This window comes from Watersipora subatra, chromosome 4, assembly GCF_963576615.1.
Source record: "Watersipora subatra chromosome 4, tzWatSuba1.1, whole genome shotgun sequence".
Taxonomy (NCBI): domain Eukaryota; kingdom Metazoa; phylum Bryozoa; class Gymnolaemata; order Cheilostomatida; family Watersiporidae; genus Watersipora; species Watersipora subatra.
The window spans coordinates 4,216,615-4,243,909 of NC_088711.1; the positions used below are offsets into that span (position 1 = coordinate 4,216,615).

The 27,295-nt window shown below is 37.6% G+C and overlaps 1 protein-coding gene across 1 annotated transcript; it reads left to right on the forward strand.

The window, feature by feature from the left end:
* Positions 1–871: 871 nt before the first annotated feature.
* Positions 872–27,226, forward strand: LOC137395184 (protein CLEC16A-like). Its single transcript, XM_068082012.1, has 23 exons — positions 872–897; positions 3,751–3,876; positions 5,464–5,592; positions 6,115–6,248; positions 6,389–6,456; positions 8,739–8,819; positions 9,577–9,682; positions 11,534–11,657; positions 11,863–12,043; positions 13,478–13,718; positions 15,170–15,356; positions 18,303–18,403; positions 19,618–19,740; positions 22,093–22,301; positions 22,545–22,673; positions 23,215–23,335; positions 23,765–23,801; positions 24,168–24,285; positions 24,575–24,757; positions 25,038–25,155; positions 25,404–25,469; positions 25,570–25,665; positions 26,840–27,226. The coding sequence occupies exons 2-23, from the start codon at positions 3,812–3,814 to the stop codon at positions 27,058–27,060; spliced, it is 2,838 nt and encodes a 945-aa protein (XP_067938113.1). The 5' UTR covers positions 872–897; positions 3,751–3,811; the 3' UTR covers positions 27,061–27,226.
* Positions 27,227–27,295: the final 69 nt, after the last annotated feature.

Consider the following 27,295-nt stretch of genomic DNA (forward strand, 5'->3'; position numbering starts at 1 on the left):
GCTCAAACTCCCAGGTCTCTGGTAGGAGACCCGAGTTAGAGCAGGAACTACCACCCATACGGGTTAACCGGGGTGAGGAAACAATTTTTTATTCAAATCTGTCCAATACGCCTGAAGGCATTACATGGTCATAAAATGAAAAACGTTTAAAACGAGTAACTAAAATTGTCTTATAGGTAAAAAATAGTAGGAATCTCTTTACGTGTAATGTTTGGTGCCATGCTATTAACGAACATCAGATAAAGATCTAAAACAAAAAGTTATTTAGTCACCAACCACAACCGTTTGTTTCTTAGTGCAATCATATAGTCTTTTACTGGCTTTTTCTAGTAAACTATGTGCTTATTCGGAATGACCACAGAATTAACTAAAAAATTAAAGAAATAAATTATTTCGTCACCGTTTTTTCTATTAGTTTTCATACTCACCGGTATGCTATTCTAACGCATACAACAACAAAGGCTTGAAAACTTATAATATGGAAAAATTTGGAGCTGGTTAGGAACAAAAAATAACAAACGCCGATTTGATTATGAATACGGTTAGAATGCACAAACAATGTGTATTGATTTTTGGATAAATAGTTTAATCTGATGTTTAAAATTTAAATAATAACAATACGGCAAATACAATAACATAAAATAGCAGTAATTTTAATTGGAATAATAATAATAATTTAGAAGACACGTCGTAGGGAATAAAGAACGGCTGATAGTAGTTTGCCGCGAGAGACAGTTGACTCGCCAATATTTGACTCGCCAGGTTTGTCGGCCAATATTGTTATCGAAAACTTTGTCCTATTACTGTTTTCTGTACGACTCCTATAAATTTCTAAAAATTGTTTCCTGTTAGTTTACGAACAGCTGACAAAGGTTCATAGTCATATGGTGTTGTCAGGTGCGGTTCGTTTATATATTTTAATAACGAATAAAAAATTGTCTATATTATCTAACACTCTTATTTGAGACTGAGCTGACGTTTGTATTGAAACTACGCTATACATAACTATGTTTTATAAAATCATTGTGTGGTCACCTACTGGGTTCATCATTCTACACGATAATAGACAAATTTTTCATCTTCTCTTTCATGGCAAAAAATGTAGTTAATCTAAAACGAATAGCTAATGCTAGTTTTTTTCTATTTGATATGACTGTGTGTCATGTCATCAAATTTTTTTTATTACAAAATGTCTTTGTTTCTTCACCTGTTTTGAAAATATAAGTGTGTCTTAGAGCACACTATTCACTTATAGCCAGCACAGAAGACAAATGGATCCACTGAAAAATGTATGCATAATAATTCTCTATAGAATTCACATTTTTATATGAGCCACCAAAATAGCAAAAAACTGCAAGTATGGCCTGTGACATAAAGGTTTTCGAAAATTCTGTTTATAATTCTCTGTTTTATGCTCTGTATAGCTGCTTGAAAATGAGCCTATCTGTTAGTATTTTATTTTTAGATCACTGCAAATTTCAATATTACATGATGTGGTCTTTACTTTGTGGAAAACTGTCAGGTAAAGAATGTTTATCTACAACATACACCTAAAAGATTGTGCTGGTTTAAAGCCAAGGTCTTTTTAGTTTTGAAGAAAGAATTATCTTCACATATCATTGATAAAAAGTTTGATGCTTCATGCACTTCATATGGCCTGCGGGTTCATCACATTTTTTCCAAGTAGAAGTAGTTTTAGCTCTATGTTTTGTATAAATAAATGTATTCACATGAATGTGTTGAAAAAGAAACATCCGTCTTTCGTTCCACTTCCTCATATACTATCCAATACTGCTTAGTACTATCTAATCCACTAGCTTTATTCACTCACTGTAATTGCCGTGACTACCTGCACCTGCTTTGAGCTCAGAGGCCATTATAGCCTGAGCCCCAAAAATCCCATAATACAACACTAAGAGCACTTGCAAGGAAACTGGGCTAGCCTGGCCACTATTCAATAGCACAGGCTTATACATTAAGCATTTTACTGGAATTAGATCTTTGCATCTATTGCTCTAGTCTTTTTCATTAGCCTATGTAGTTTTTGTCTAGGAAGGGAATTATTCAGTTTGAACTCACTCTTTGATGCACCTTGATGATCATTCCAACTAATAAATGCGTAGCAAACTCAGCCGCACTGTTTATCACTGCAATTCCATGCCTCGAATGGTTTTAGAGTTGCTTCCACTCTGAATCATAGAAATGGTAAAATCTGAATGCATTGAAAGCCATTTCGCTTCACCAAATGTGTGCGATGGAATTGAGGGATATATCGCGAATTTTGGAAATATCTATATTGCCACCCGGTATCGAATTCATGGCTAGCAGCTAACTCCGAACCCATTCAAAGCATGGAAACAGTGATTGTAATATGTTAAGTTGAACATATTACAATCACTCTGTTTTTGCATTGAACGCTTTATAATCACGAGCACTTTTTGTATTGTAAAAATACAGGAAAAAGAAGTAAATTCCATCGAGGGCACTTTTTTCAAACATGTGCGGCATACCAAATACATTTCATTATGAAAAGGTTATGCCCTGGTTCACGATTTAGTCACTAAAGCCTTTGGATCAGTCATCATGATGATCACAAAAGAGGCTAGCAGTTTTCCACTATCCTAATTAGTGTCAGAATACATTATAGACATCTACATAATTTAAGTTGACTTTTTGCTATCAGTTTGTTTCAAGTCATTTATGGAACATAAACTTAGAAGCATCTATTTTGAGAAAACAGTGTTAGACAACTTATGACAATATATGTCATAGACTATATATAGAGATTATCTGAATATTTTTATAAAAAGGTGACCATTAGAAATAAACAATGACTAGAATTAATTTGCTGTCACACTGTTAGTGTAGAGCAAAAGTCACACTGTTGTTGACATTGACTAGTGAGATCCCTCTTCGTTAAATATTTTAAAGATGATTGATAATCATTCTTGTTCACGTTTTCTAACCGTTATTACACTCACATAGCTTTTTATTGTTAAAACAGGTATGATTTATAGAAATTATTTATACACTGTGTGTCCAAGGCTCTAGAGCCATGTAAAATCCTTTTAAATTGCACACAGTTTTTTTGCTATAACCAAACGCAGCACATCAGTCGAAGGTCTTGAGGATGTGAGATGGCGTAATATCATTAGGTTACTCAGAAGAGTAAGTACTGTGATGAGCTCGAAAAAATTTTGGTGTGTTCTCAATCAGAAGGAACCGGTAGTAAATTATTGTTTTTTAACTGCATGGAGCCTAGTAAGTGATATAAAAAACAGTTTCATTTCATTTATATCATCATCTTTCACATTTGTCTGTTTAAGTTTAAAGTAAAGACTCAGCAAAGGTTTTTATTCTTAATCTATTTATAGCCTTCAAGATTATCAATGTTGTCAGGGTTGTTTCACTTAATTTAAGGTTTGACATACTGTATTCTGGCCCTGCCTGTATCACTCCTTTATTTAAAAAACTGCAGTAATAGGCTACATGAAGTACATTTTAAATATTTTCACTTTGAACTAATACATTGTTGCTTCTTGCTATAGCCAGCCTATAATAGCATTGAACCCTAGTGGCTTGTTATTGACTCAGTAATTTGATTACATGGTTCACGTTATTTAAGTTCATAACTCAGTCGTTACCATAAGATCTGAGTAGTTTGTAGATGTACTTCTTGTGAGAAATCTGTTCAATCTGGGCAATGCCTCCTCTAAGCTCTATGGCTTGCAACGATTACACCTGTTACAGACTGACGGATAAGCATGCATGTCTAAAGCTGCTACACTGGGACGAATGAAAGTTTGGGATTATGTTCAAAAAAAGTTTCTTTGGATCATCTAAGCCTAAAAATGCTCTTTCTCTGGAAAACTTGAAGTAAGTTGATCTCAGTTTAGAGAATATAAAATTGGTAGACAATAGTAACTATAATACATGTTGAGTCGATTCAGCCTTATGTTGACTTGAAATGTTTATATCTACTATAGCAAGTCAGTCTTATGTTGACTTGAAATGTCTGCATCTACTACAGCAAGTCGGTCTTATGTTGACTTGCAATGTCTATATCTACTATAGCAAGTCAGTCTTATGTTGACTTGAAATGTTTATATCTACTATAGCAAGTCAGTCTTATGTTGACTTGAAATGTTTATATCTACTATAGCAAGTCAGTCTTATGTTGACTTGAAATGTCTATATCTACTATAGCAAGTCAGTCTTATGTTGACTTGAAATGTCTATATCTACTACAGCAAGTCAGTCTTATGTTGACTTGAAATGTCTGCATCTACTACAGCAAGTCGGTCTTATGTTGACTTGCAATGTCTATATCTACTATAGCAAGTCAGTCCTGTGTTGACTTGAAATGTCTATATCTACTATAGCTAGTCAGTCTTATGTTGACTTGAAATGTCTATATCTACTATAGCAAGTCAGTCCTGTGTTGACTTGAAATGTCTATATCTACTATAGCTAGTCAGTCTTATGTTGACTTAAAATGTTTATATCTACTATTCAATGGTTATCACTGGTAGATTAATTGATAAAATGTTAGGATGCAGTCTGACTGATAGATTCACTAAGGTCTATTTGACTTGCTGATTGACCATTGCCTTTCTCTAGCTAATATATTGAGATCACTTTTGGAGTTTATTTTTGTGCATAACAACTGTTGGGAGTGGGTAATGTATAAAGACTTACCTCTGCTATGTGTATGTGCACATACCTGGCACGGCAGAGGTGTACAGCACATGCACCTCTGCTGTGTGTACCTCTGCGTATAGCTTACATCTTTCCATCTTATTAATGATTTTGTTAGACAAACCTTTTTCAGACGATTGCTGATTATCATTCAAATTAATTTAAACTTGAGAAAGCCAAGGAGCTATTAGGTTAATGTTAGGCCTACTAAAAATCAGAGTAGAATTTGATATCATGCAATATGAGCTGCAGAACTTTGCATTTGGACTGTTTATTTAGTTACGTCCAAACAGGAAAGTTGCTCTGATCAGTCAACTGCATAGTATAGCAGTTATTCATGGTGATTGGGTGATTTTAGTTACTCTTATTTATTATTGCTTGAGTATTCAATTTGTCTAGCTCTTACTTGACATATATGCAGCTCTGACTTGACATATGTATATGTAGCTCTTACTTGACATATATGTAGTTCTGACTTGACATATATGCAGCTCTTACTTGACATATATGTAGTTCTGACTTGACATATATGCAGCTCTTACTTGACATATATGTACCTCTGACTTGACATATATGAACGATGCTTCAGTTTATAACTAACCTTCTATTGTTTTCCCTAAAGCCTAAAAGTTGTATAACTTTTGAAGGCGTTAACACACCGTTAAGTTTAGTTATGGCAGCTCACTTTAGTCATGATAATGTTTCTCCAATCAACAGATGATGATGAGGTTCTTTTTAGAGACAGCATGTGTGTGGCTATTGCAGGTACCTATACAATGTGTTGGTCAGACACCAGACAGTAACCGAATCCAATCGGGCTCTACTAGTGGAGACTCTCCGATCCATCACTGAAATTGTCATCTGGGGTGACCAAAATGATAGTACCATATTTGAGTGAGTCATTAGCCTGAAATTCATCATACCTCATCGTCTTATGAAATAGACGAACTGTTGCACAAGTTTTATGCTTTTTGAACATCTAATGACTGTTGGCAGAGGATTCATTTCAAAACTTATGGAAATATCATTAGTTTGTTGACAAACATTCGGAATTCTGTCTAGCGGAAATATTGGCAGGAATATCCGTAGAGTAAGTAAGTGGTTTGTCAGGCTGACTTGATATTTGCTGCAATGGCACTAGTTACTTGCAAGGGGAATGTTGAAGTTCTGTCTGCCGTGCTATAGAGCGCAGCAAGATGCCTTTGTCTTTCCGCTAGCTGACTCATATGAGGCTAGACAGGAAACCATTATTCCTGTAAGGTTTAGTTATTTGTGATATCCTTACTACTGTTAGTTGTTGCTCTAAAGCTATTATACTTACATGTAGGTCGCTTGTATCTACATGTCTACCTATGTATATTCTTTACTTGGCTTCTGCAAATATTGCTTTTCCTCTCATAAACTTCTCTCTCCTAGCTACTTCTTGGAGAAGAACATGCTGGGGTTCTTCACCCAGTACCTGTCACAGAAGTCTGGCCAGTTCATAGCAGTGCAGGCCCTGCAGACTCTCAACATCCTATTTGAGAACATCAACAACAAGACATCCATTTGTAAGCACTAGACAGTTCCATAGAGCTGTTGACATTACAGGCAGCACGTGTATTACACGTGATTAACTAATATATATAAACTGCAAACTGGTGATTAGATTATCTTACGCTGTTTATAGATAATTTATTATCTGTTACAGACTTTCTTCTCTCAAACAACTATGTCAACTCCATTATCACACACAAGTTTGACTTCACTGATGAAGAGGTAAGCTTAGTTAGTAGCAGTTACAATTATTTCCTTTTTCACCAAGTTTGATGAGTTGCGAGTGCAGTTAATAGTCAAAACTTATAATGCGATTCAGTTAAAAACCACTTGCAATTAGGTGTTATTCTCGCTGAGACATGCTATTAGGTGTTATACGCGCTGAGACATACTATTAGGTGTTATACGCGCTGAGAAATGCTATTAGGTGTTATCTTCTCTTGAGCTGATGGTTATGCAAGGTCAATGAGAGTCTGTCATATAAATTCTTGGAGAAGGATGCGACTGGAAATCATCTAGTAATTATTAATTGTGGGCGAGTATAAAGTAGCTCAATTTGATTTTATAGGCATATAGTTACACACCTCAGGGGATCAATACCAGTCTCATATCTCATGGGTGTAACACTTAATTGTGTACAATAGGAGGCATAGCGCAGTCAAACTACAGTGTACCAACTCAATCCCATGCCATGTGTGCTTTGTATGTTAAAATCATCATATGTTGGAGCAAATAATACATTGAATTTTGTTTAAATTGTTCCACAACTCAAAAACTTAAACGATGAATACTTAGTAATGATATAGTTTTAAAATAAGTGTGTTACCTGAGAATATTTATATATAAATATAAAAACTAGATGATGCACAAAAAACTAAACAGATCAATAAATAATAATTCTTAAAATGTATATTGTCATTTTGTGATTTTTTGTCACTTGGCCATTATGTGGATCGAGGTGTAGCTTTAATTATACGCGAGACCAAGAGTGTGTAGGTAGAGGTAGTACAGAGGCTTGTCTAATTTACATCAAGCTAAAGTTAACATGAGCTATTTATATTTTCTATTAGATATGGATGTAATGTCAACTTCTATTTTCAATTATAGCCAGTCACTCAACTGTCACTTGTTTCAAGTTGGTTTATCTTTCGCTTTCCCTCATAATTGCTACTAGAGAGCTTCAGAGAATTTTTAAAGAATTGGTTCGGAAATATTTATTCGTGTTTTTTATTATTTGTTTTAGTTTTAAGAAAAGTATCTTTTTTTTTTCACCACTACCACTCTCACTAGTCTTCCTTTTCACCACTACCACTCTCACTAGTCTTCCTTTTCACCACTATCACTCTCACTAGTCTTCCTTTTCACCACTATCACTCTCACTAGTCGTCCTTTTCACCACTACCACTCTCACTAGTCGTCCTTTTCACCACTACCACTCTCACTAGTCTTCCTTTTCACCACTACCACTCTCACTAGTCTTCCTTTTCACCACTACCACTCTCACTAGTCGTCCTTTTCACCACTACCACTCTCACTAGTCGTCCTTTTCACCACTACCACTCTCACTAGTCTTCCTTTTCACCACTACCACTCTCACTAGTCGTCCTTTTCACCACTATCACTCTCACTAGTCTTCCTTTTCACCACTATCACTCTCGCTAATCTTCCTTTTCACCACTACCACTCTCACTAGTCTTCCTTTTCACCACTACCACTCTCACTAGTCTTCCTTTTCACCACTATCACTCTCACTAGTCTTCCTTTTCACCACTATCACTCTCACTAGTCTTCCTTTTCACCACTATCACTCTCACTAGTTGTCCTTTTCACCACTACCACTCTCACCAGTCTTCCTTTTCACCACTACCACTCTCACTAGTCTTCCTTTTCACCACTACCACTCTCACTAGTCTTCCTTTTCACCACTACCGCTCTCACTAGTCTTCCTTTTCACCACTACCACTCTCACTAGTCGTCCTTTTCACCACTACCACTCTCACTAGTCTTCCTTTTCACCACTACCACTCTCACTAGTCTTCCTTTTCACCACTACCACTCTCACTAATGGTCTTCTTAGGATCATGAATTGAAAACTTGAAAAACTATTGGGCGCTGTTCAATATTATTTGGCACTCCTGAACCAAGGGATGTAAAGGAGAGCTTCCTATATACGTATATACGTTTATGATGGTTAGTCAAGTTTGGACTGTAGAGCAAATCATAACTCCTACTTGTATATACATATAGGAACCATAGTGTCTCATTGTATATACATGTACGTATAGGAAGCATAATGTCTCATTGTATATACATGTACATATCCATTAATATTAATAGGTGTTTGATTATAGGAGTTTAATTATATATCTATATATCGAAGGAAGATATAACACCCTATTGTCTTTAAAACTAAATCATTGCTGGGTTTTTAGATTTGTTGCATTGCATCATCGTATCTTATTGCTTGCACTAAGACAATTTAGCAGCTGTTTCCCTTGTTGCAGGTGATGGCATACTACATTTCCTTTATGAAGACCCTATCACTAAAACTCGATTCCCACACAATTCATTTCTTTTTTAATGAGGTAATTTGTATATTTCACTTCTGTATTATATAAGTGGTCATCAAGTGGTGTCTTGATCATTTTTAATGGATCTCAGGTGGCCTCTTCATATAAGTAACAGTCATATTTTACTATACATGTTTTCCTTGAATTTCAGCCATTGTAAAATATGGTACAACTTCTTGTTGTAACTTGCATGTTATGACTACTGAGAGAGCCTTGCTGTTGTGACCATGGCTACTTCCAGCTGTGACCTTGACCCATCTAGGCTGTGACTTTGACCCATCTAGGCTGTGACTTTGACCCATCTAGGCTGTCACTTTGACCCATCTAGGCTGTGACTTTGACTCCTTTAGGCTGTGACCTTGACCCATCTAGGCTGTGACTTTGACCCATCTAGGCTGTGACTTTGACCCATCTAGGCTGTGACTTTGACTCCTCCAGGCTGTGACCTTGACTCCTCTTTTCTGTGACCATGACTCCTATAGGCTGTCACCTTGAGTACCTCAGACTGTGACCTTTGCTTTGACCTTGACTACCTTGAACTGTGAGCTAGACTGATCTTGGCTGTGATCTTGATTACTGATTATGACCATGGTTACTGCGGGTTAATATTTTGATTGTCTTGGGTTGTGATCTTGAATAGCTTGGGTTTTGACCTTGACTACCCCGAGTTGTGACCTGGGCTACTTTTGGCTATAATCTTTACTACCTCGGGCTGTAACCTTGACTACCTTGGGTTGTATTCACTGCTGCAAACATTCTCCTTGAATTACAGCTATCTTTAGACTTCCCACTCTACACACATGCCATAAGGTTCTTCAATCATTCTGAGAGTATGGTGCGCATTGCTGTCAGGACTATCACACTAAATGTCTACCAAGGTGGGTTTCATATCCGCATAGTCAGTCTCTCAGAACTATTTATGTATACAGTGCACTCTCGCTACACGGTTTTAATTCATTCCAGTGTTGGCATTGCACATCAAAAATGTTGTATAGAAACCCATAGAAAATATCTAATGCAAACACCCATGGTAACAAACATCAAAATTTTGATGTACATATTAAAAATTAGTAGCAAAATAATATATTAACCTTAGTAACTATAGTTACCTACAGTAACGTTAGCATATTTAGTGGTTATGATCTACAATAAAATTTACCATTTCAGTGTACTACACGTATATGCAGTACGTACCATAGGGAGTTCTTACCTTAGAGACAGACGCATAACATAAACGTTGAATTTAACTTAAATTAATTTAACTTACTAAACATGTACATAAAGCTAAGTTTTAGTATGTATTTTGCTAAACTTCAACTTTTTTGTCCGGTTTTGTTTTTGTTATAACTTATAACAAATAAGAACTGCTGAAATGCTGAACTGAGAGAAAACGAGCATTGTACCTTTTTTAAGCGTTGTGAGAGGATTTCGCCGAATAGCATATCGGCATCTTTGTTATGTTGATGTTTTCAGCACTCTGACTGCCAAATTTTAATTTCGAGAGAAGTATTTGTTGATATCGTACGGCGAAAAAAATGTCATATGGCGGGGACGAAAAACATCGTGTTTCACATCGTAAGGCAAAAAAACCGTATAACAGGGACTTCATAACTTGGAGGTTATATTATAACCGGAGTATTCCAATAGGTCAACTTACACATATCTTGAGTTGTTATTTCTTTGTTGGAGTCACAACAGGCCAGTTTCATGCCACTCCACTCCATCAGTTGTAGAGTCATTTGCCTGTCTATGAAAAAACAATCCACGTGTTGGCATGATCTCTAGACGTCGACTACACTTTCAAACAGCTTTCAGTATCGCTTAAAGATTACGTGTAGACTACTGACCTCTCAGTGACCTCTCAGTGAAGGTTAAAGATTGCGTGTAGATTACTGACCTCTCAGTGAAGGTTATAGAAGTAAAGATTTTTAAAATAGTCTCTGTTAGCTACCATCTTTAGTTGTCTTATTTTCCTATTTAGAGCCCTCTGTTTGGAACTCAAATATTTGTTTGAAAATTAAATATCGGTTAATTTTATTTGGTAAATTAATTGATTAAATTGTTTCTTATTTTATTTCTTTTGCTATATTTTTCGGTTTTATCATTTTAGCAAAAAATTGAAATTTTGCATTTAGTCATTCACAACTTTTTTATTTATGGTATAAATTTACACATATATTTCGAATGATGAATTGTGGTAGTTCTTTGCTGTTGCTATTGGTTACTGCTGCTTAGTGGTTATTGATCTTTATAAAACTCATCGGACACGCGCTGACAAATTGAAATATTTATTCTTCTGTTCGCACAAATATTGATAGTATTTTTCTTTTATGCCGAGGAAATAAAAGCCCAAATGCAACAATTTCATCCACTCAGTATAGGCTGGACTTGAAAAGTGCTCTCTCTATTTATGTTTTCTTTTTTATCAACTTTCTGCTATTGACTTATGTTAGTTGTTTACCATTACTATTAATTACCTTTCCTTTTTTATGTTTTTATCTGTGAATATCTGTTAAAATCTTTAAATATACTTGCACATGTTAGATGATATTTATTTTACTGTTAGTGGTGTAGCAATGCTGGTCATGCTAGGGAGGTACTGAAAAGCAACTCTCTATTCAGTCGGTAGAAGGGGGGAAGGATGGGTTTGAGCAGCACATGCCCCTCCACAGCATTTTCTCTTACAATCTCAGGCATATTATATGTATGTATTATATATTATGTTATAGTTGATGCACCCAAGATGCAGGCATTCATTCGAGAGCGAACTTGTGTTGCATATTTCTCCAACCTTGTATGGTACATGGGTAACCATGTGCTCGAGGTCGACAGCTGTATGAGGAATGACATCGAGTAAGTACCAGATACAAGCAACAGAAAGGGCTCAGTAAGGTTACTATATGCAAGTATTCAATGGTTTGTATCGCTAAATAGAACTTTTACATGATTTAGATGAATGAAACACATCATTAGGTTAATGCACTCCGCGCTGCCAGCCACCCGCTGAGTTGAATAATATTAACATAATAATATAATATTAATCTACATTTTTTTGCAGTCACAAAAGCAAAGACCGGCTGGCAGACCTTGTAGCTGAGCACCTTGACCACCTGCACTACCTCAATGACATCCTCGAGCTCAATATTGAGCCCCTTAACAATATACTCACCGACTACCTTCTGCAGAGGCTTTACGTGCCCCTCTATGTCAGAAGTCTTGCACCACATAGTTTTGTGCAGGTAAATATTATCTACATTGTTCAGGAGTACTCGCTGTTTCTCTTACTGTTACACTGGCCTAGTGTAATACCATTCAGGAGGTATTTGACTTGTTCAACACTATTGGAAGAGTATATTCCTTGTTCAAAGCCATGGGAAATGTATATGGCTTGTTCATAGCCATGGGAAATGTATATGACTTGTTAAGAGCCATGGGAAATGTATATGACTTGTTCAAAGCCATGGGAAATGTAAATGACTTGTTTAAAGCCATGGGAAATGTATATGACTTGTTCAGAGCCATGGGAAATGTATATGACTTGTTCAAAGCCATGGGAAATGTATATGACTTGTTCAAAGCCATGAGAAATGTATATGACTTGTTCAGAGCCATGGGAAATGTATATGACTTGTTCAGAGCCATGGGAAATATATATGACTTGTTCAAAGCCATGGGAAATGTATATGACTTGTTCAGAGCCATGGGAAATGTATATGACTTGTTCAAAGCCATGGGAAATGTATATGACTTGTTCAAAGCCATGGGAAATGTATATGACTTGTTCAAAGCCATGAGAAATGTATATGACTTGTTCAGAGCCATGGGAAATGTATATGACTTGTTCAGAGCCATGGGAAATATATATGACTTGTTCAAAGCCATGGTAAATGTATATGACTTGTTCAGAGCCATGGGAAATGTATATGACTTGTTAAGAGCCATGGGAAATGTATGACTTGTTCAAAGCCATGGGAAATGTATATGACTTGTTCAAAGCCATGAGAAATGTATATGACTTGTTCAGAGCCATGGGAAATGTATATGACTTGTTCAAAGCCATGAGAAATGTATATGACTTGTTCAGAGCCATGGGAAATGTATATGACTTGTTCAGAGCCATGGGAAATATATATGACTTGTTCAAAGCCATGGGAAATGTATATGACTTGTTCAGAGCCATGGGAAATGTATATGACTTGTTAAGAGCCATGGGAAATGTATGACTTGTTCAAAGCCATGGGAAATGTATATGACTTGTTCAAAGCCATGAGAAATGTATATGACTTGTTCAGAGCCATGGGAAATGTATATGACTTGTTCAGAGCCATGGGAAATGTATATGACTTGTTCAAAGCCATGGGTGATATGATATGTATGACTTGTTCAAAGCCATGGGTGATATGTATATGACTTGTTCAAAGCCATGGGTGATATGATATGTATGACTTGTTCAAAGCCATGGGTGATATGATATGTATGACTTGTTCAAAGCCATGGGTGATATGTATAACTAGTATAATTATTGCTGGTTTGGAGACTTTTCTACTCCGGAAACCAGTCATATGCATGCATAGGCATTAGTTTTAAGGGTTCCATGTGTGTGCTTTTTATTAAAGTAACTTTTTGTCTTTCGTTGGCAAATACAATTTATATTCCTACGTTATCTTTTGCAGTCGTCTTCTCCTCAGATAACTCGAGTTCTAGCCCTCTCCCTCTTAGCTCAAGTCTTTCTTATCATACACCACCAACCACTTGTCCGACGTCTCCTCTCTCTCTTGCTTGCTCCCTACGATGATGAGCATTCTTCAACACTCGCCGATTCCGCACTCCACCCGACAGTTGCTCGATTTGTAGCTCCTGCAATGTCTCTAGTTGATGACTACATGCGTTTGGGAGAGGCCCCGCCCCATGTTGGTGAGTTGGTCTTTTTTACCTTAACTCTTTCACTACTGCACTAAATTCGTTGTTCTGACCAAATTAATTCAAACATGTTCTCGAAAAATCGATTTACCGCTACTGTTTAAGCAATATCTCGAGAATCAATACAGATATTGTTTTACTGTAAAATGCATCCTATTCAGAACAAAATTCTTTACAAGATCAGTATAAAATTCTCTACAAGATCAGTATAAAATTCTCTACAAGATCAGTATAAAATTCTCTACAAGATCAGTATAAAATTCTCTACAAGATCAGTATAAAATTCTCTACAAGATCAGTATAAAATTCTCTACAAGATCAGTATAAAATTCTCTACAAGATCAGTATAACATTCTCCACAAGATCAGTATAAAATTCTCCACAAGATCAGTATAAAATTCTCTACAAGATCAGTATAAAATTCTCTACAAGATCAGTATAAAATTGTTTAGATAATCCCTTCTCGTAAAACTTTTTTCTGACACTTTCTGCGTTGAACGAACACGGTGAGTTTCTTATTGCCATGACGATAACGATCTGGTTTTCCCATTTTGAAAATTAATTAGCAATGAAATTACTGCGTCAGAAGATTTTCGATTAGTTGCGCGGGATTGGCAACAAGGTTGTTTCGTTGGAGACAAAATTGGATTGGTCTAGTTGATGCGCAGGCGTCGTAATGAAAATAAAGGTGAAACCCTATTGGTTAGCCGATTCATCGGCTTACAGTATGTACTTCTATTACCCCCAAAGCTGATACATTGGCTTACAGTAGCGAAAGAGGTAATGACATGTTTAATCCTATTAAAAGATGAGGTTTTTTGCTCGAGTTTTCAAGATGCAGTTTCAGTTGGTTCAGTTTCAGTATAGTAGTAGTATTGTAGTAGTATAGTATTAATGGTAGTTTTTATCTCTGCATGTCAAGTTCTTAGGTGCTTTAAACCTGAAATCTGGGAACTGTCAAAACACAGTTGGCCTAGTAATTGTTTTGAGCAGGTGCTTTACAAACGTATAGCATTATCCTTCAGGTACTACAGGGCCTGTAGTACAGGCACCTATTATTATTCTTCTGCATAACAGGCACCTGTTGTTATCGTTCAGGCGCTATAAACACCTGCCATTATCCTTCAGGTGCTACAGACACCTGTCATTATCCTTCAGGTGCTACAGACACCTGTCATTATCCTTCAGGTGCTACAGACGCCTGTCATTATCTTTAAGTTCTGAAATATGGTTGTTATTGATATTTTTTATTTTTTTAAAGCTTTTTGGCAAATCCGAAGTGTTTACTTGGGTTAAAACTTTTGATTAAAATATAAAATCTACTATGTATATTGCTATGGCTTGAAAACTTGAACAAACCTGTTTGATAACTATGGTCGCAGCATATGGATTTTATCCTGGCTGTTTCCAAATGGTATTTAGCTTATAGCACCTGTTTTACTTAGATTCTCTAAGTCAATCTACACTAGTTTCCAAACCAGAACTGGACACAGCATCAAACCCTAGCTCAGAGACTCAAGTAACTCCTGTAGAGTCAGATCATATCATAACAGAACCAGTTAGCAACACAACAGACGATGAGAAAATAGAACAAGAAGCAGAGCAGTCGTCTCACACTCTCCTTTCTAGCAGGTATGAATCCTTATTCATTCCATCTCCTATCAGGTATGACTCCTTCATCATACCATCTCCTTCTAGCAGGTATGACTCCTTTATCATATCATCTCCATCAGGTATGGCTCCTTTATCATACCTTCTCCTTTCTAGCAGGTATGACTCCTTTATCATACCATCTCCTTCTATCAGGTATGACTCCTTTATCATACCATCTCCTTTCTAGCAGGTATGACTGCTTTATCATTCCATCTCCTTCTATCAGGTATGGCTCCTTTATCATACCTTCTCCTTTCTAGCAGGTATGACTCCTTTATCATACCTTCTCCTTTCTAGCAGGTAAGAATCCTTTATCATACCATCTCCTTTCTATCAGGTATGATTCCTTTATCATACCATTTCCCCCACTTGTCAGGCATTACTGACCACATCCCTCTTTTACAAGTGTCAATGAAATGTCAAAGAAATCATATTAATATGGCTTATATACATGTATTAAACTATATATTATACACTACTTATGTACATACACTAAACTATTTAATGTACACTTTACTATACTGTGAATGCTTTAAAAATATTTTCCTGTAAGAAAAAAATATGTGGAAATTTTTGTTCGCACAAAGTATTACCACCGTTTTATTTTACTGAACATTAAATAAGCTACTCTTTTAAACTTATAATCTTATGTTGTAGTCTTTCAACATACCGTAAAACTTTAATTGAACGCTATGGCGCTCTATTTTTCAACCTCTCCATGGTGGCAGTCAATTGGAGGTGGGTTCAAGTACAGGCTAGCGGTCTATTCTACAAAGGGCTTGTCAGAATTTTTGGAAGATGAGTTTGGCCTTATTACAGGCGAAGCAGATGTTGCATATATTTTTCCGTCTTTTTCCGGTTGACCGATATTAAACATTTTGAATGCATTAACTCTGCTAGGTTACTTTTAACTTTTCAAAGATCTCTTAATAAATGTGCATCACGAAACTGAGAAATACCTCTACCAGTTGATACCTTTATTGCTTGCAATTGACCTGCGATGACATTATCGTCTGTGTCCTTATTTGCAATTTTTTGTAATTTAAAATTTTTTATTTCGCTCTTAATTTGAAGACCTATTTTTATTTTATATTTATATGTAACATTAGAGAATAAAAGCTCATCGCACTCACTGATATGTTTGCTACAGTTTGCAGCCAACACTAGCTTTTTACGTGCAATTGAAGTGGAGTTATGAGCATCAAAAATTGTGAGCTGTTTTAAGATAGCCGCAAGAATGCTATTAAAGAACATGCTATAAATCTGCATATTTGTAAGTTATACAACAATAATCTATCAAATGATACAAATATATATATATTCATGAACAAGTGACCTAGCTTGACAAATGAACCATATTTACATTACATGCAGAAGCAAAAATTTACTCTTTTAAAACAAAGATATTTGCACCGTTTGCTCAGATAGCTGCATTCTGATTGTTGCTTTTGATGGAACGAACATCTTCTAGTTCTCCGATACCTTCCACAATATCTTCTGGCCTCAACTTTTCTTTTGCACTGCTGAACTAATCGATATTAGCCCCCAAGCAATCTTTTTAGCATAGCAAAACTTTCACGCGCTGCATCTAGCACTAATGCAACGGGTAAAAGTTTGCTTGCGTAACTTTTGGTCTAAAACTTGCGAACCTGTCCTTCTTGTCGAACCTGTCCTGAACTTGCATGTCCTTCAAAGTATTAGGACTGCGCCAAACAAGGAACTATTATTAGCCTGAGACACTTAGTAGTTATTTCTATGGCATTGCTTTCAAAGTTTATCTACCATCGTAAAATTAAACCGTTGTTTATATATGTACATGTACTTTGAAGTACCAGGACCGCATTAAACAAGGAACCACTGTTAGCCTAAGACAGTTATTATTTCTATAGCGTTGCTTTGAAAGTTCATCTACCATCGTAAATTTAAGCCGGTTTTTAATATATGTAGGCTACTTCGAAGTAGAAAGACTGCATTAAACAGAGAGCTACAACTAGCCTGAGATCGTTATTAATTATTGCTACGGTGTTGCTTTCAAAGTTTTAACGGAAAAAACAAAAACCTTTGAAATATTAACAATGAAGAATAACTAAATATATATAAATATGAACAATATGAAGAATTAACTGATATTGATATAAACGATTCATTATTAATGTGATTTTGTGGACACTTTTCTACTGATCAGTTGATATTATGGGCTCTAAATGATCAATTAATGTCAAAGTGGTGGTCAAATGGAGGTGGCGTTCAATTGGAGAGTGGCGTCTACTTTTCAACCTTTCTCTCAGGGTGGTGGTCAATTGGAGGTGGCGTTCAAATAGAGGTTTTACGGTATTTATAAATGATATAAAACTATGTTTTACCCTTATGATTTTTGAATAGCACACAAATGATATGATTAAAAAATGTATTTCCCTTGTGCAGGTTGTTTACATAAACAGCCCAATAGACATGCATTTTTTAGCTTTATTAATTTTCTAACTTTCCACCAAAAATTATTATAAGCTAATTAACAATTGTTTGAACATAATTGTACATTGATTGCAGTTGCTATGCCCAAATGTGTCCGTCTCATCTGATATCTGAACATAATTGTACATTGATTGCAGTTGCTATGCTATGCCCAAATGTGTCCGTCTCATCTGATATCTGAATTAACGAGTTCTGTTTTAATGATGGTCGACTGTAGCTGACTTTATCCCAGGTACCTGGCAATATCCAGGTACCTGATCACATTATACACAGCTACATGTATCTGTATATACCTGATCGCCGCCGGCTAATTACTGCATGCGCAGTTCAAAGCTGGTCAGTGCCAGAGACTGTAACAAGGTCTTTCCATTGTACACGGGTACTAATGTTTTGAAGGAAGGCAACTAATACAGTCATTATCATATGCCTGATCAATAGTACACTCTGTTACAGGTCTTACATTGCGGCCATATTTTCCTCATTGGATGCTGTTGATGGAGACTTTACAGCACTGCTAGCCCTTTGCCTACTCTATGCCATTGGCGAGAACAGCGGTTTGTTGCCTTACACATGGTTATAGTATCACGAGGACTGATGATCCGCTAGTAATTACCACTAGTACCAGCATGCTGACAGTGTTGTCAACTCTGTGCTGGGTTGTTTTAAGTACAACTATGCGCTGGGATGTTTTAAGTACAACTCTGTGCTGGGGTGTTTTAAGTACAACTCTGTGCTGGGGTGTTTTAAGTACAACTCTGGCAAAGTTTAGAATAGGCTTTTCTTAACAACTAGTACGCTCGGCAGTTGCATCGGCAGTTGCATCGTGATAGCTCGTAATGAGTAATAACTATGTGCATAATTAATTCATAAAGCGGTGAGGCGACCAGGTGGTGTAGTGGTTGGTGTGGGGGTCAGTAAATCAGAGTATATAAGTTCTGTTCTCATGTAAGGCTGTCTTTTCCTAACACTCCTAGCTTGACTTCAGACGGCATTGTTCTTATTATAGTAAAGCTTAGTAAACATATAAGATTAAGCTAGCACTAGCCTCAGGTTTATAACATTTAAGGGTTGGCATTGTCTAGCCTAGTCTAAAGTAAACAGCCATTTTGCTATGCTAAGGGATCTGCTGAGACAAAATTGTGAGAATAACTAAATGGCCTTTACAATTATTGTTAGTTTTTAAAGTTATTAAAAGGTTTCTGCAAATTTTTACTCCTCAAGTTAATGGCTGCTGCTTTGCAATGCCCGTTTTGTAATACTAGCTGAGTAGTCATGTCCATAATTATATTGCTGCTGTTTGTTTAGACCCCTTCCTGCAGAGCTCTATGGGTATTAGTCTATGTTTCCTTGCCTTTAGTCATTGTCAACTGCATAAGGTGCATCAGAGCAATGCTGATGCTGCACCTCTTCTCTTCGTTCATTTGTCTTCTCTTGCTTATTTTAGTTTATTTCAACGCATGGTGTGTTGTACACCTAGAGCTTATTGTAAGTGAAGAGCCTGACTGCTGCCTTCTGGTTTAATTGTAACTGCTGTCTGGTTTTATCTGCATCACTCTTGGGTAGTGAAGACTGCTTGGTCTTTCTGAATGTGGCTCTTCGGTCAAGCTTGTGTTACTAGGTCAATTTATCTGTTCAACGGTCTGCTTTGTTACATGTGCTATTCTTAAGAAGATTACTCTATGGAAGGTTTCTCTATGTCTTTGCCATCTTTAGATTATATACGTTATAGAGTGAGCTCTGTGTAGTTATTCTTCTTTATTCCCGGTAGGAATAAACCAGGAACTGCTAGATTCCATCAACCTGAACACACGACTTTCGTCAAGGAAGGACAACTACAATGAACAAATTGTTGATAAGCTTATCAAGATCATTACATTAAGCAGTCAGTTTGGTAAGTAGCGCCACCATGGCTGCATGTTTGCACTTGCTCATGTATTTCATGTGTTTACATGTGTACATGTAAACATGTGTACATGTAAACATGTGTACATGTAAACATGTGACAAGAGCTAGAATTCTTCAGCTAGTTATGGCTGATCTACGTAAGAAGGTTTTTAAAGATGTAGTCAGACTCATCTGGATTGTCCTTACACAGAGTGAGCTTAGGACTGTTTGTTTGATTAGTAACTGTTTCAATAAGTACTGTTAAAATCAGCAAAAATTGAGCTATTTCCTTGCTGCTATCAATTTGTCAATAAAGGCTAACCGTGTGTTGAGAGGTCTCGCTATACGTGTAATAACTGAGATCGGGGTGTGTATTGAGAGGTCTCGCTATACATGTAATAACTGAGATCGGGGTGTGCGGTGAGAGGTCTCGCTATACATGTAATAACTGAGATCGGGGTGTGTGGTGAGAGGTCTCGCTATACATGTAATAACTGAGATCGGGGTGTGTGGTGAGAGGTCTCGCTATACATGTAATAACTGAGATTGAGGTGTGCGGTGAGAGGTCTCGCTATACATGTAATAACTGAGATCGGGGTGTGTATTGAGAGGTCCCGCTATACATGTAATAACTGAGATCGGGGTGTGTATTGAGAGGTCCCGCTATACATGTAATAACTGAGATCGGCGTGTGTTGAGAGGTCTCGCTATACATGTAATAACTGAGATCAGGGTGTGTGTTGAGAGGTCCCGCTATACATGTAATAACTGAGATCGGCGTGTGTGTTGAGAGGTCCCGCTATACATGTAATAACTGAGATCGGGGTGTGCGGTGAGAGGTCTCGCTATACATGTAATAACTGAGATCGGGGTGTGTGGTGAGAGGTCTCGCTATGCATGTAATAACTGAGATCGGCGTGTGTGGTGAGAGGTCTCGCTATACGTGTAATAACTGAGATCAGGGTGTGTGTTGAGAGGTCTCGCTATACATGTAATAACTGAGATTGAGGTGTGTGTTGAGAGGTCCCGCTATACATGTAATAACTGAGATTGAGGTGTGTGTTGAGAGGTCCCGCTATACATGTAATAACTGAGATCAGGGTGTGTGGTGAGAGGTCTCGCTATACATGTAATAACTGAGATCGGGGTGTGTGTTGAGAGGTCTCGCTATACATGTAATAACTGAGATCGGGGTGTGTGTTGAGAGGTCTCGCTATACATGTAATAACTGAGATCAGGGTGTGTGTTGAGAGGTCTCGCTATACATGTAATAACTGAGATTGAGGTGTGTGTTGAGAGGTCCCGCTATACATGTAATAACTGAGATTGAGGTGTGTGTTGAGAGGTCCCGCTATACATGTAATAACTGAGATTGAGGTGTGTGTTGAGAGGTCTCGCTATACATGTAATAACTGAGATCGGGGTGTGCGGTGAGAGGTCTCGCTATACATGTAATAACTGAGACAGGGGTGTGTGGTGAGAGGTCTCGCTATACATGTAATAACTGAGATCAGGGTGTGTATTGAGAGGTCTCGCTATACATGTAATAACTGAGATCAGGGTGTGTATTGAGAGGTCTCGCTATACATGTAATAACTGAGATCAGGGTGTGTGTTGAGAGGTCCCGCTATACATGTAATAACTGAGATTGAGGTGTGTGGTGAGAGGTCCCGCTATACATGTAATAACTGAGATTGAGGTGTGTGTTGAGAGGTCTCGCTATACATGTAATAACTGAGATCGGGGTGTGTATTGAGAGGTCTCGCTATACATGTAATAACTGAGATCAGGGTGTGTATTGAAAGGTCTCGCTATACATGTAATAACTGAGATTGAGGTGTGTGTTGAGAGGTCTCGCTATACATGTAATAACTGAGATCAGGGTGTGTATTGAGAGGTCTCGCTATACATGTAATAACTGAGATCGGGGTGTGTGGTGAGAGGTCTCGCTATACATGTAATAACTGAGATCAGGGTGTGTATTGAGAGGTCTCGCTATACATGTAATAACTGAGATCAGGGTGTGTATTGAGAGGTCTCGCTATACATGTAATAACTGAGATCGGGGTGTGCGGTGAGAGGTCTCGCTATACATGTAATAACTGAGACAGGGGTGTGTGGTGAGAGGTCTCGCTATACATGTAATAACTGAGACAGGGGTGTGTGTTGAGAGGTCCCGCTATACATGTAATAACTGAGATCGGCGTGTGTGTTGAGAGGTCCCGCTATACATGTAATAAGTGAGATCGGTGTGTGTGTTGAGAGGTCCCGCTATACACGTAATAACTGAGATCAGGGTGTGTATTGAGAGGTCCCGCTATACATGTAATAACTGAGATCAGAGGCTGTGGTGTTGCAGCTGGAAAGGTGAGGCTGGCCACTCTCGAGCTTGCCATGCTCGTACTCAAATCTCTCGTGCTGAAGGAGGATGGTACGAGTTGTCTCCGAGACCACCACCTTGCCAACCTCATATCTACTAAGGAAGAGAGTATGGCACTTCTCAGGAATGTCTTCAAGTCGGAAGAAATGTTTCTCGACATGTTTGAGGATGAATATAGAGAAATGAGTGTACGTATTGAAGAAAGGGAATTATCTTTATTTGGCTAGGTCTCAAACATTCTGGCAAGATAGGTTTCTCTGATATTTGACTGTCGTAATGTGCTGCCAATCTAGGCTTGGTACGTTCACTTACTCATGCTATTCATATCAAGCATTAGCAGTTGTGAGGCTTTAGTAGTGAGTTCTTGAATAACTAAAGTCTTCCTGTTAGGGCTGTAAGTGACCTCTCAACCAGCTTTTGCGATTTTATAGAAACGAAAGATAAATGTGGAATTTTTGACCATGGAAGCATCAATATTGCTGCCACCTACTAATACTCCTCTGACAGGCATCAAGTTCACGCAAAGACTCCCATGTGGAGAGGTAGAGCGAGTGAGGAAGGTTTGTATCATTTCTGTTCTGGAAGTACCATCCACGGCTTTGACCATACATTACCACTCACCTATTCATTGTTGTTGACAGAGTATTAATAACAACGAGCATGATTAACATACTACTAGCTCATAATGGAGTTGTCTGCCACTTGCCATTAGCCTGGCACATTACTAATGGCTAATTTAAGTAAGCTAGTTATCTACGGCTTTTACTAATACATAGAATGACGTTGCGCCGTAACGGAGAGCGGTAGTGTATTTTCACCTACATAGCGACGACATATATGGCCCAAAGAATCTATCAATCTCACATAGCTAAATTGGTATGGCATTTGCCTGGCGAATTGGAGGTTCCGAGATGAAATCTTCCGTGATACAATTTTTCATCCTAGTATTTTAATAGCTATCGCTGGAAAAACTAAACTGCTGACTTTGAAACTTATATACATAATTAGTATGTATTCTTGGGAAGTTATGTCAGTTAAACAGTGAGATCTTGTGTCATATGCTTGTACCTAGTCATCCATTGATTATCACATCTTCTGTAGGCCATCAGAGTATACTTGCACATAAGGGACCTCCTGCAGCAGCTGAATGGCGAGGAGGAGGCACAGCTGCCTCTCACCAAGTCTTCTGACTGTGTGAAAATTGGAGATGTTCTAGACCTAAGTAGGTGTTGCTCTGTGCTTGATATTAGGTGTAGTTGTGTAGGCTTGCTTTGGGGTATCTTTAGTGTAACTGTATCATCTGTACATAGCAGTGTACATGTGTAGCTGTCTACTGTACATAGCAGTTTACATGTGTAGCTGTCTACTGTACATAGCAGTGTTAGTACATGTGCAGCTGTCTGCTGTACATAGCAGTGCACATGTGTAGTTGTCTACTGTTCATAGCAGTGTACATGCGTAGCTGTCTACTGTATATAGCTGTATACATGTGTAGCTGTCTGCTGTACATGGCAGTGCACATGTGTAGCTGTTGTTGTACATGGCAGTGTACATGTGTAGCTCTTTCTTGTATGTAATTGTGTACATAAGTAGCCATACTCTAAGCAGCTGTGTATCTATCAATTAATAAAGTCAAACATCTCATTTGTAGATAACAGTGACTTGATAGGCTGCACAGTAATAAAAGAGTAAGTAATAATTTGCCTATTTTTGTGTACCACCCGATATGATTGGGTGTTTCTGTGTACCACCTGATATGATTGGGTGTTTCTGTATACCACCTGATATGATTGTATGGTGTTTCTGTGTACCACCTGATATGATTGTATGGTGTTTCTGTGTACCACCTGATATGATTGTGTGGTGTTTCTGTGTACCACCTGATATGATTGTATGGTGTTTCTGTGTACCACTTGATATGATTGTATGGTGTTTCTGTGTACCACCTGATATGATTGTATGATGTTTCTGTGTACCACCTGATATGATTGTATGGTGTTTCTGGTTTGGATTCTCCTAATGTTGAATCGTAAACCAATCGCTGCCTGATACAGAAACACGACGAAGAAAGAGAGGAGATTTCTGGTTATTGATGTGACTCAGCTAATCATGGTCGAACCTGATGCGAGTCGGCTTGGATGGGGAGTCGTCAGGTTCTCAGGATATCTACAGGTGGGTAAAAGTCATACACTTGTCCACTTTAGGATAACCTTTTTTGTGTCTGGAAATTCAAAAATAATTTTTTGGTTGCATGGCAACCGGTAGAATCTTACTGCTGGTTGCTCTTTTGGCTGCCGCCTTCAACGCTAAAGTTTAAATGGAAAGCACAAACAACACCTCTTCATTGCAGAGTGTGTATCATCTTAGCACACATTGTTTGCCATGAATTAGTATGTTCAGTACTTCTAAGTTATCATGTGTATAAATGTTAGCATTCAGATTTGTCTGTCCATGTCTGCAGGATGTAGAGGTGACAGGTGACAGAGATGATAGCCGTTGTCTTCACATTAGCCTTCATAAACCAGCTTCCTCCCACCTCGCTAAACCAATTTCTCTCCTCACAGCTCGCTTTCTATTTGATGACCACATAAGATGTGTTGCTGCTAAACAGAGGTTAACTAAAGGCCGTGCCAAAGCTCGACAGGTATTCATCTCATGAGCTTAACATTTGGTAGTGGTTTTAGCTCCTGTACTTGAATGGTATGTGAAAAGTAAGCATGCGATTTAGGTCTTTCTTGTTGAGACACTAGCATAAGGGAAAGAAATTGGTGCCTATATGTGAGGTGAGTATATTATCAGGACCCTGGTACTCCTAGAATGACCGTTTCTATTAAACCCTATGACAGTCATGGAGGTCATGGGTTGTGTTCGAAACCTTTTTATTAGTGAGCTTGTCTGTATGGTCCTTTCACTTTTTCTTTCAGAGAAAAATGATGGTGATTGCAAGCATGCTGGATATTTCATCCGCAGAAGCTAATGCCATGTTCCAGCCATCTTCTGCGCTCTCTTCCATGTTCAGTAGTGCCAGTCGACCAGTTCCAGGCATGTGTTAGCACTTATCATTGCTTGTTCTTTTACGTCTGTGTAGTGTCAAATGTTGTTAAACTGATGCAGGAATTGAAATTGGTTTCTTAACACTCTATATAACCCTGAGTTCTTGAGTTAACCTAGCCAGAAGATGTACATTCAATCGCTTTGCATTTTGGATGATATTTATCTCAGAGGCCCTTGCTTGGCTTATCAAACTAATATTTTATGTGTTTGTTAATCCAAAGGATTTGTATGTTTAGGGCGGATAACCCAAGTAGCGAATCGACCGAGGAGTATGGCATTCAGTGATTCACCAGCTAAACAAGGTAGACTTATGACCCTATGCGCAGTGCATGACTTCAATTTTGGTTACATATCATATTTTAGTGTCGGCTCTTAACCTATTTATTATCTGTTTGGCTCTAGGGCTAGATGTCAGTAAATCTGGTGTTTACCAGGTGTTGAACAGTTCTGGAGGACAGGACAGTAGCAAGAAGAATTCTGAGACAAGTGGCACTAGTGGTAGGTACATGTAGCTTCGAGTGGGGTGCTCTGGTGGCTTCTCTCTTGTGCCCATGCTCAATGCTGGTTCTAACTTTTAAATATTATTTTTATTGCTTTTATATACATTATTCTAATAAAGTTACATTGTAGAAAACTATTATTGGATTTTTGCTTAGGTGGTCTTAGTTGCTTCTAAACAGAGTCCCTATTTGAAAAAACACTACAAAGAAGTAATCAACTCGCCTTAAAATCTCACAGAAATGTATGGCATCAGTATCTTAGTTTTACCGACTAAAACGTTGACAGATCTTCAATAGTAAAATACTAGCAAATTAGCTAGTATTTTTTGCTATTTGCTATAATAGCTAATTTGCTATTGTAGCTAGTATTTCAAATACTAGTATTTGAAATACTGCTAACGAGCTAGTATTTCAAATACTAGCTCGTTAGCAAATTATATTTGCTGTTACTGTTCACAACAGGTTTATGAGGTTTATATTTTCCATCACCGAATGGGTGTGTGTTTGAACCACCTTTACGCAACATTGTTATTAGAACTCAAGTGCCTAGCAGTAGTCCTTAGTACAAGCCCTTTTGTATCAAACAATACTCTGTTGCTCTTGCCACTAACTCCTTCTTTCAACTTTGCTATATGTCCGAATATCCAACCTAGTCCTTTATATCCATATCTATTGGTTGAATGTGTGCATGTCAAGGTTTGGTGATGGAGTTCACAATAAGGAATCTGGTATCAGGTTGCCGATAAAAACAATAAAAGATTTCCTTTTTTGTTACTGTAATTTTAGTAATCATATGCCACTAGTTGCAGATTATCCCCACATGGTAAGCTAAGTGCATGATGTATGAGCTCAGTCGTATGATCCTCTTTCACTATGGCATGTTATATTCTTAGGATATAGTACCCTATGATACGCACTCACAAGGTGAAGACTAAATGCTTCGTAGCGTTGTACGCTGTACGACTCACACTCACCATGGCAGCGTACCATACTATATGCTTAGTATTGTGCGATGTACGACTCACACTCACCATGGCAGGCTATATGCTAAGTGTAGTAGTTTAACACACCAGATACCCAATACGGCAACTCAAACTAGTACTTGGAGCTCTCTCATCTCCGTGTCATGTCTAGTTTTCTATAATACTAGTCACGCTCCTCTGTCTTAACAGTAGATGTAGATGTCCTGTCTATCCCAATGAAAGATCTCAGTCACAATTCCAAGCAACCTACCATGAATCAGAGTAAACCTTCCTCTACTGCACATGCGAGTACAGAGCAAACTTCCACAAGTTCAACTGTGAGGCCAGTGTCCAATACAGTAGAAAGTTCTAATAACAGTTCACTTATTACACCATTTGGCAGTGGTTTTGGTGAGCTAAGAGATGTATAAAAATAGATTCGTAAACGTAATCGCTAGTTTTATTTTGTTATTCACATTTGGTTCTATCCTATGAGATGGCAATCAACACACGCATGTTCCAATGAAATAATGACTGATATTTTTTGAAAACTGTTTATTGGAATATAAAAATCAAATATACCAAATGATCAGCCAATTTGTATGAAGTGTTTGAAAGTTTGAAAAAATAAAAGTTTCTATAAAAATAATAAACTAATTTGCGAGT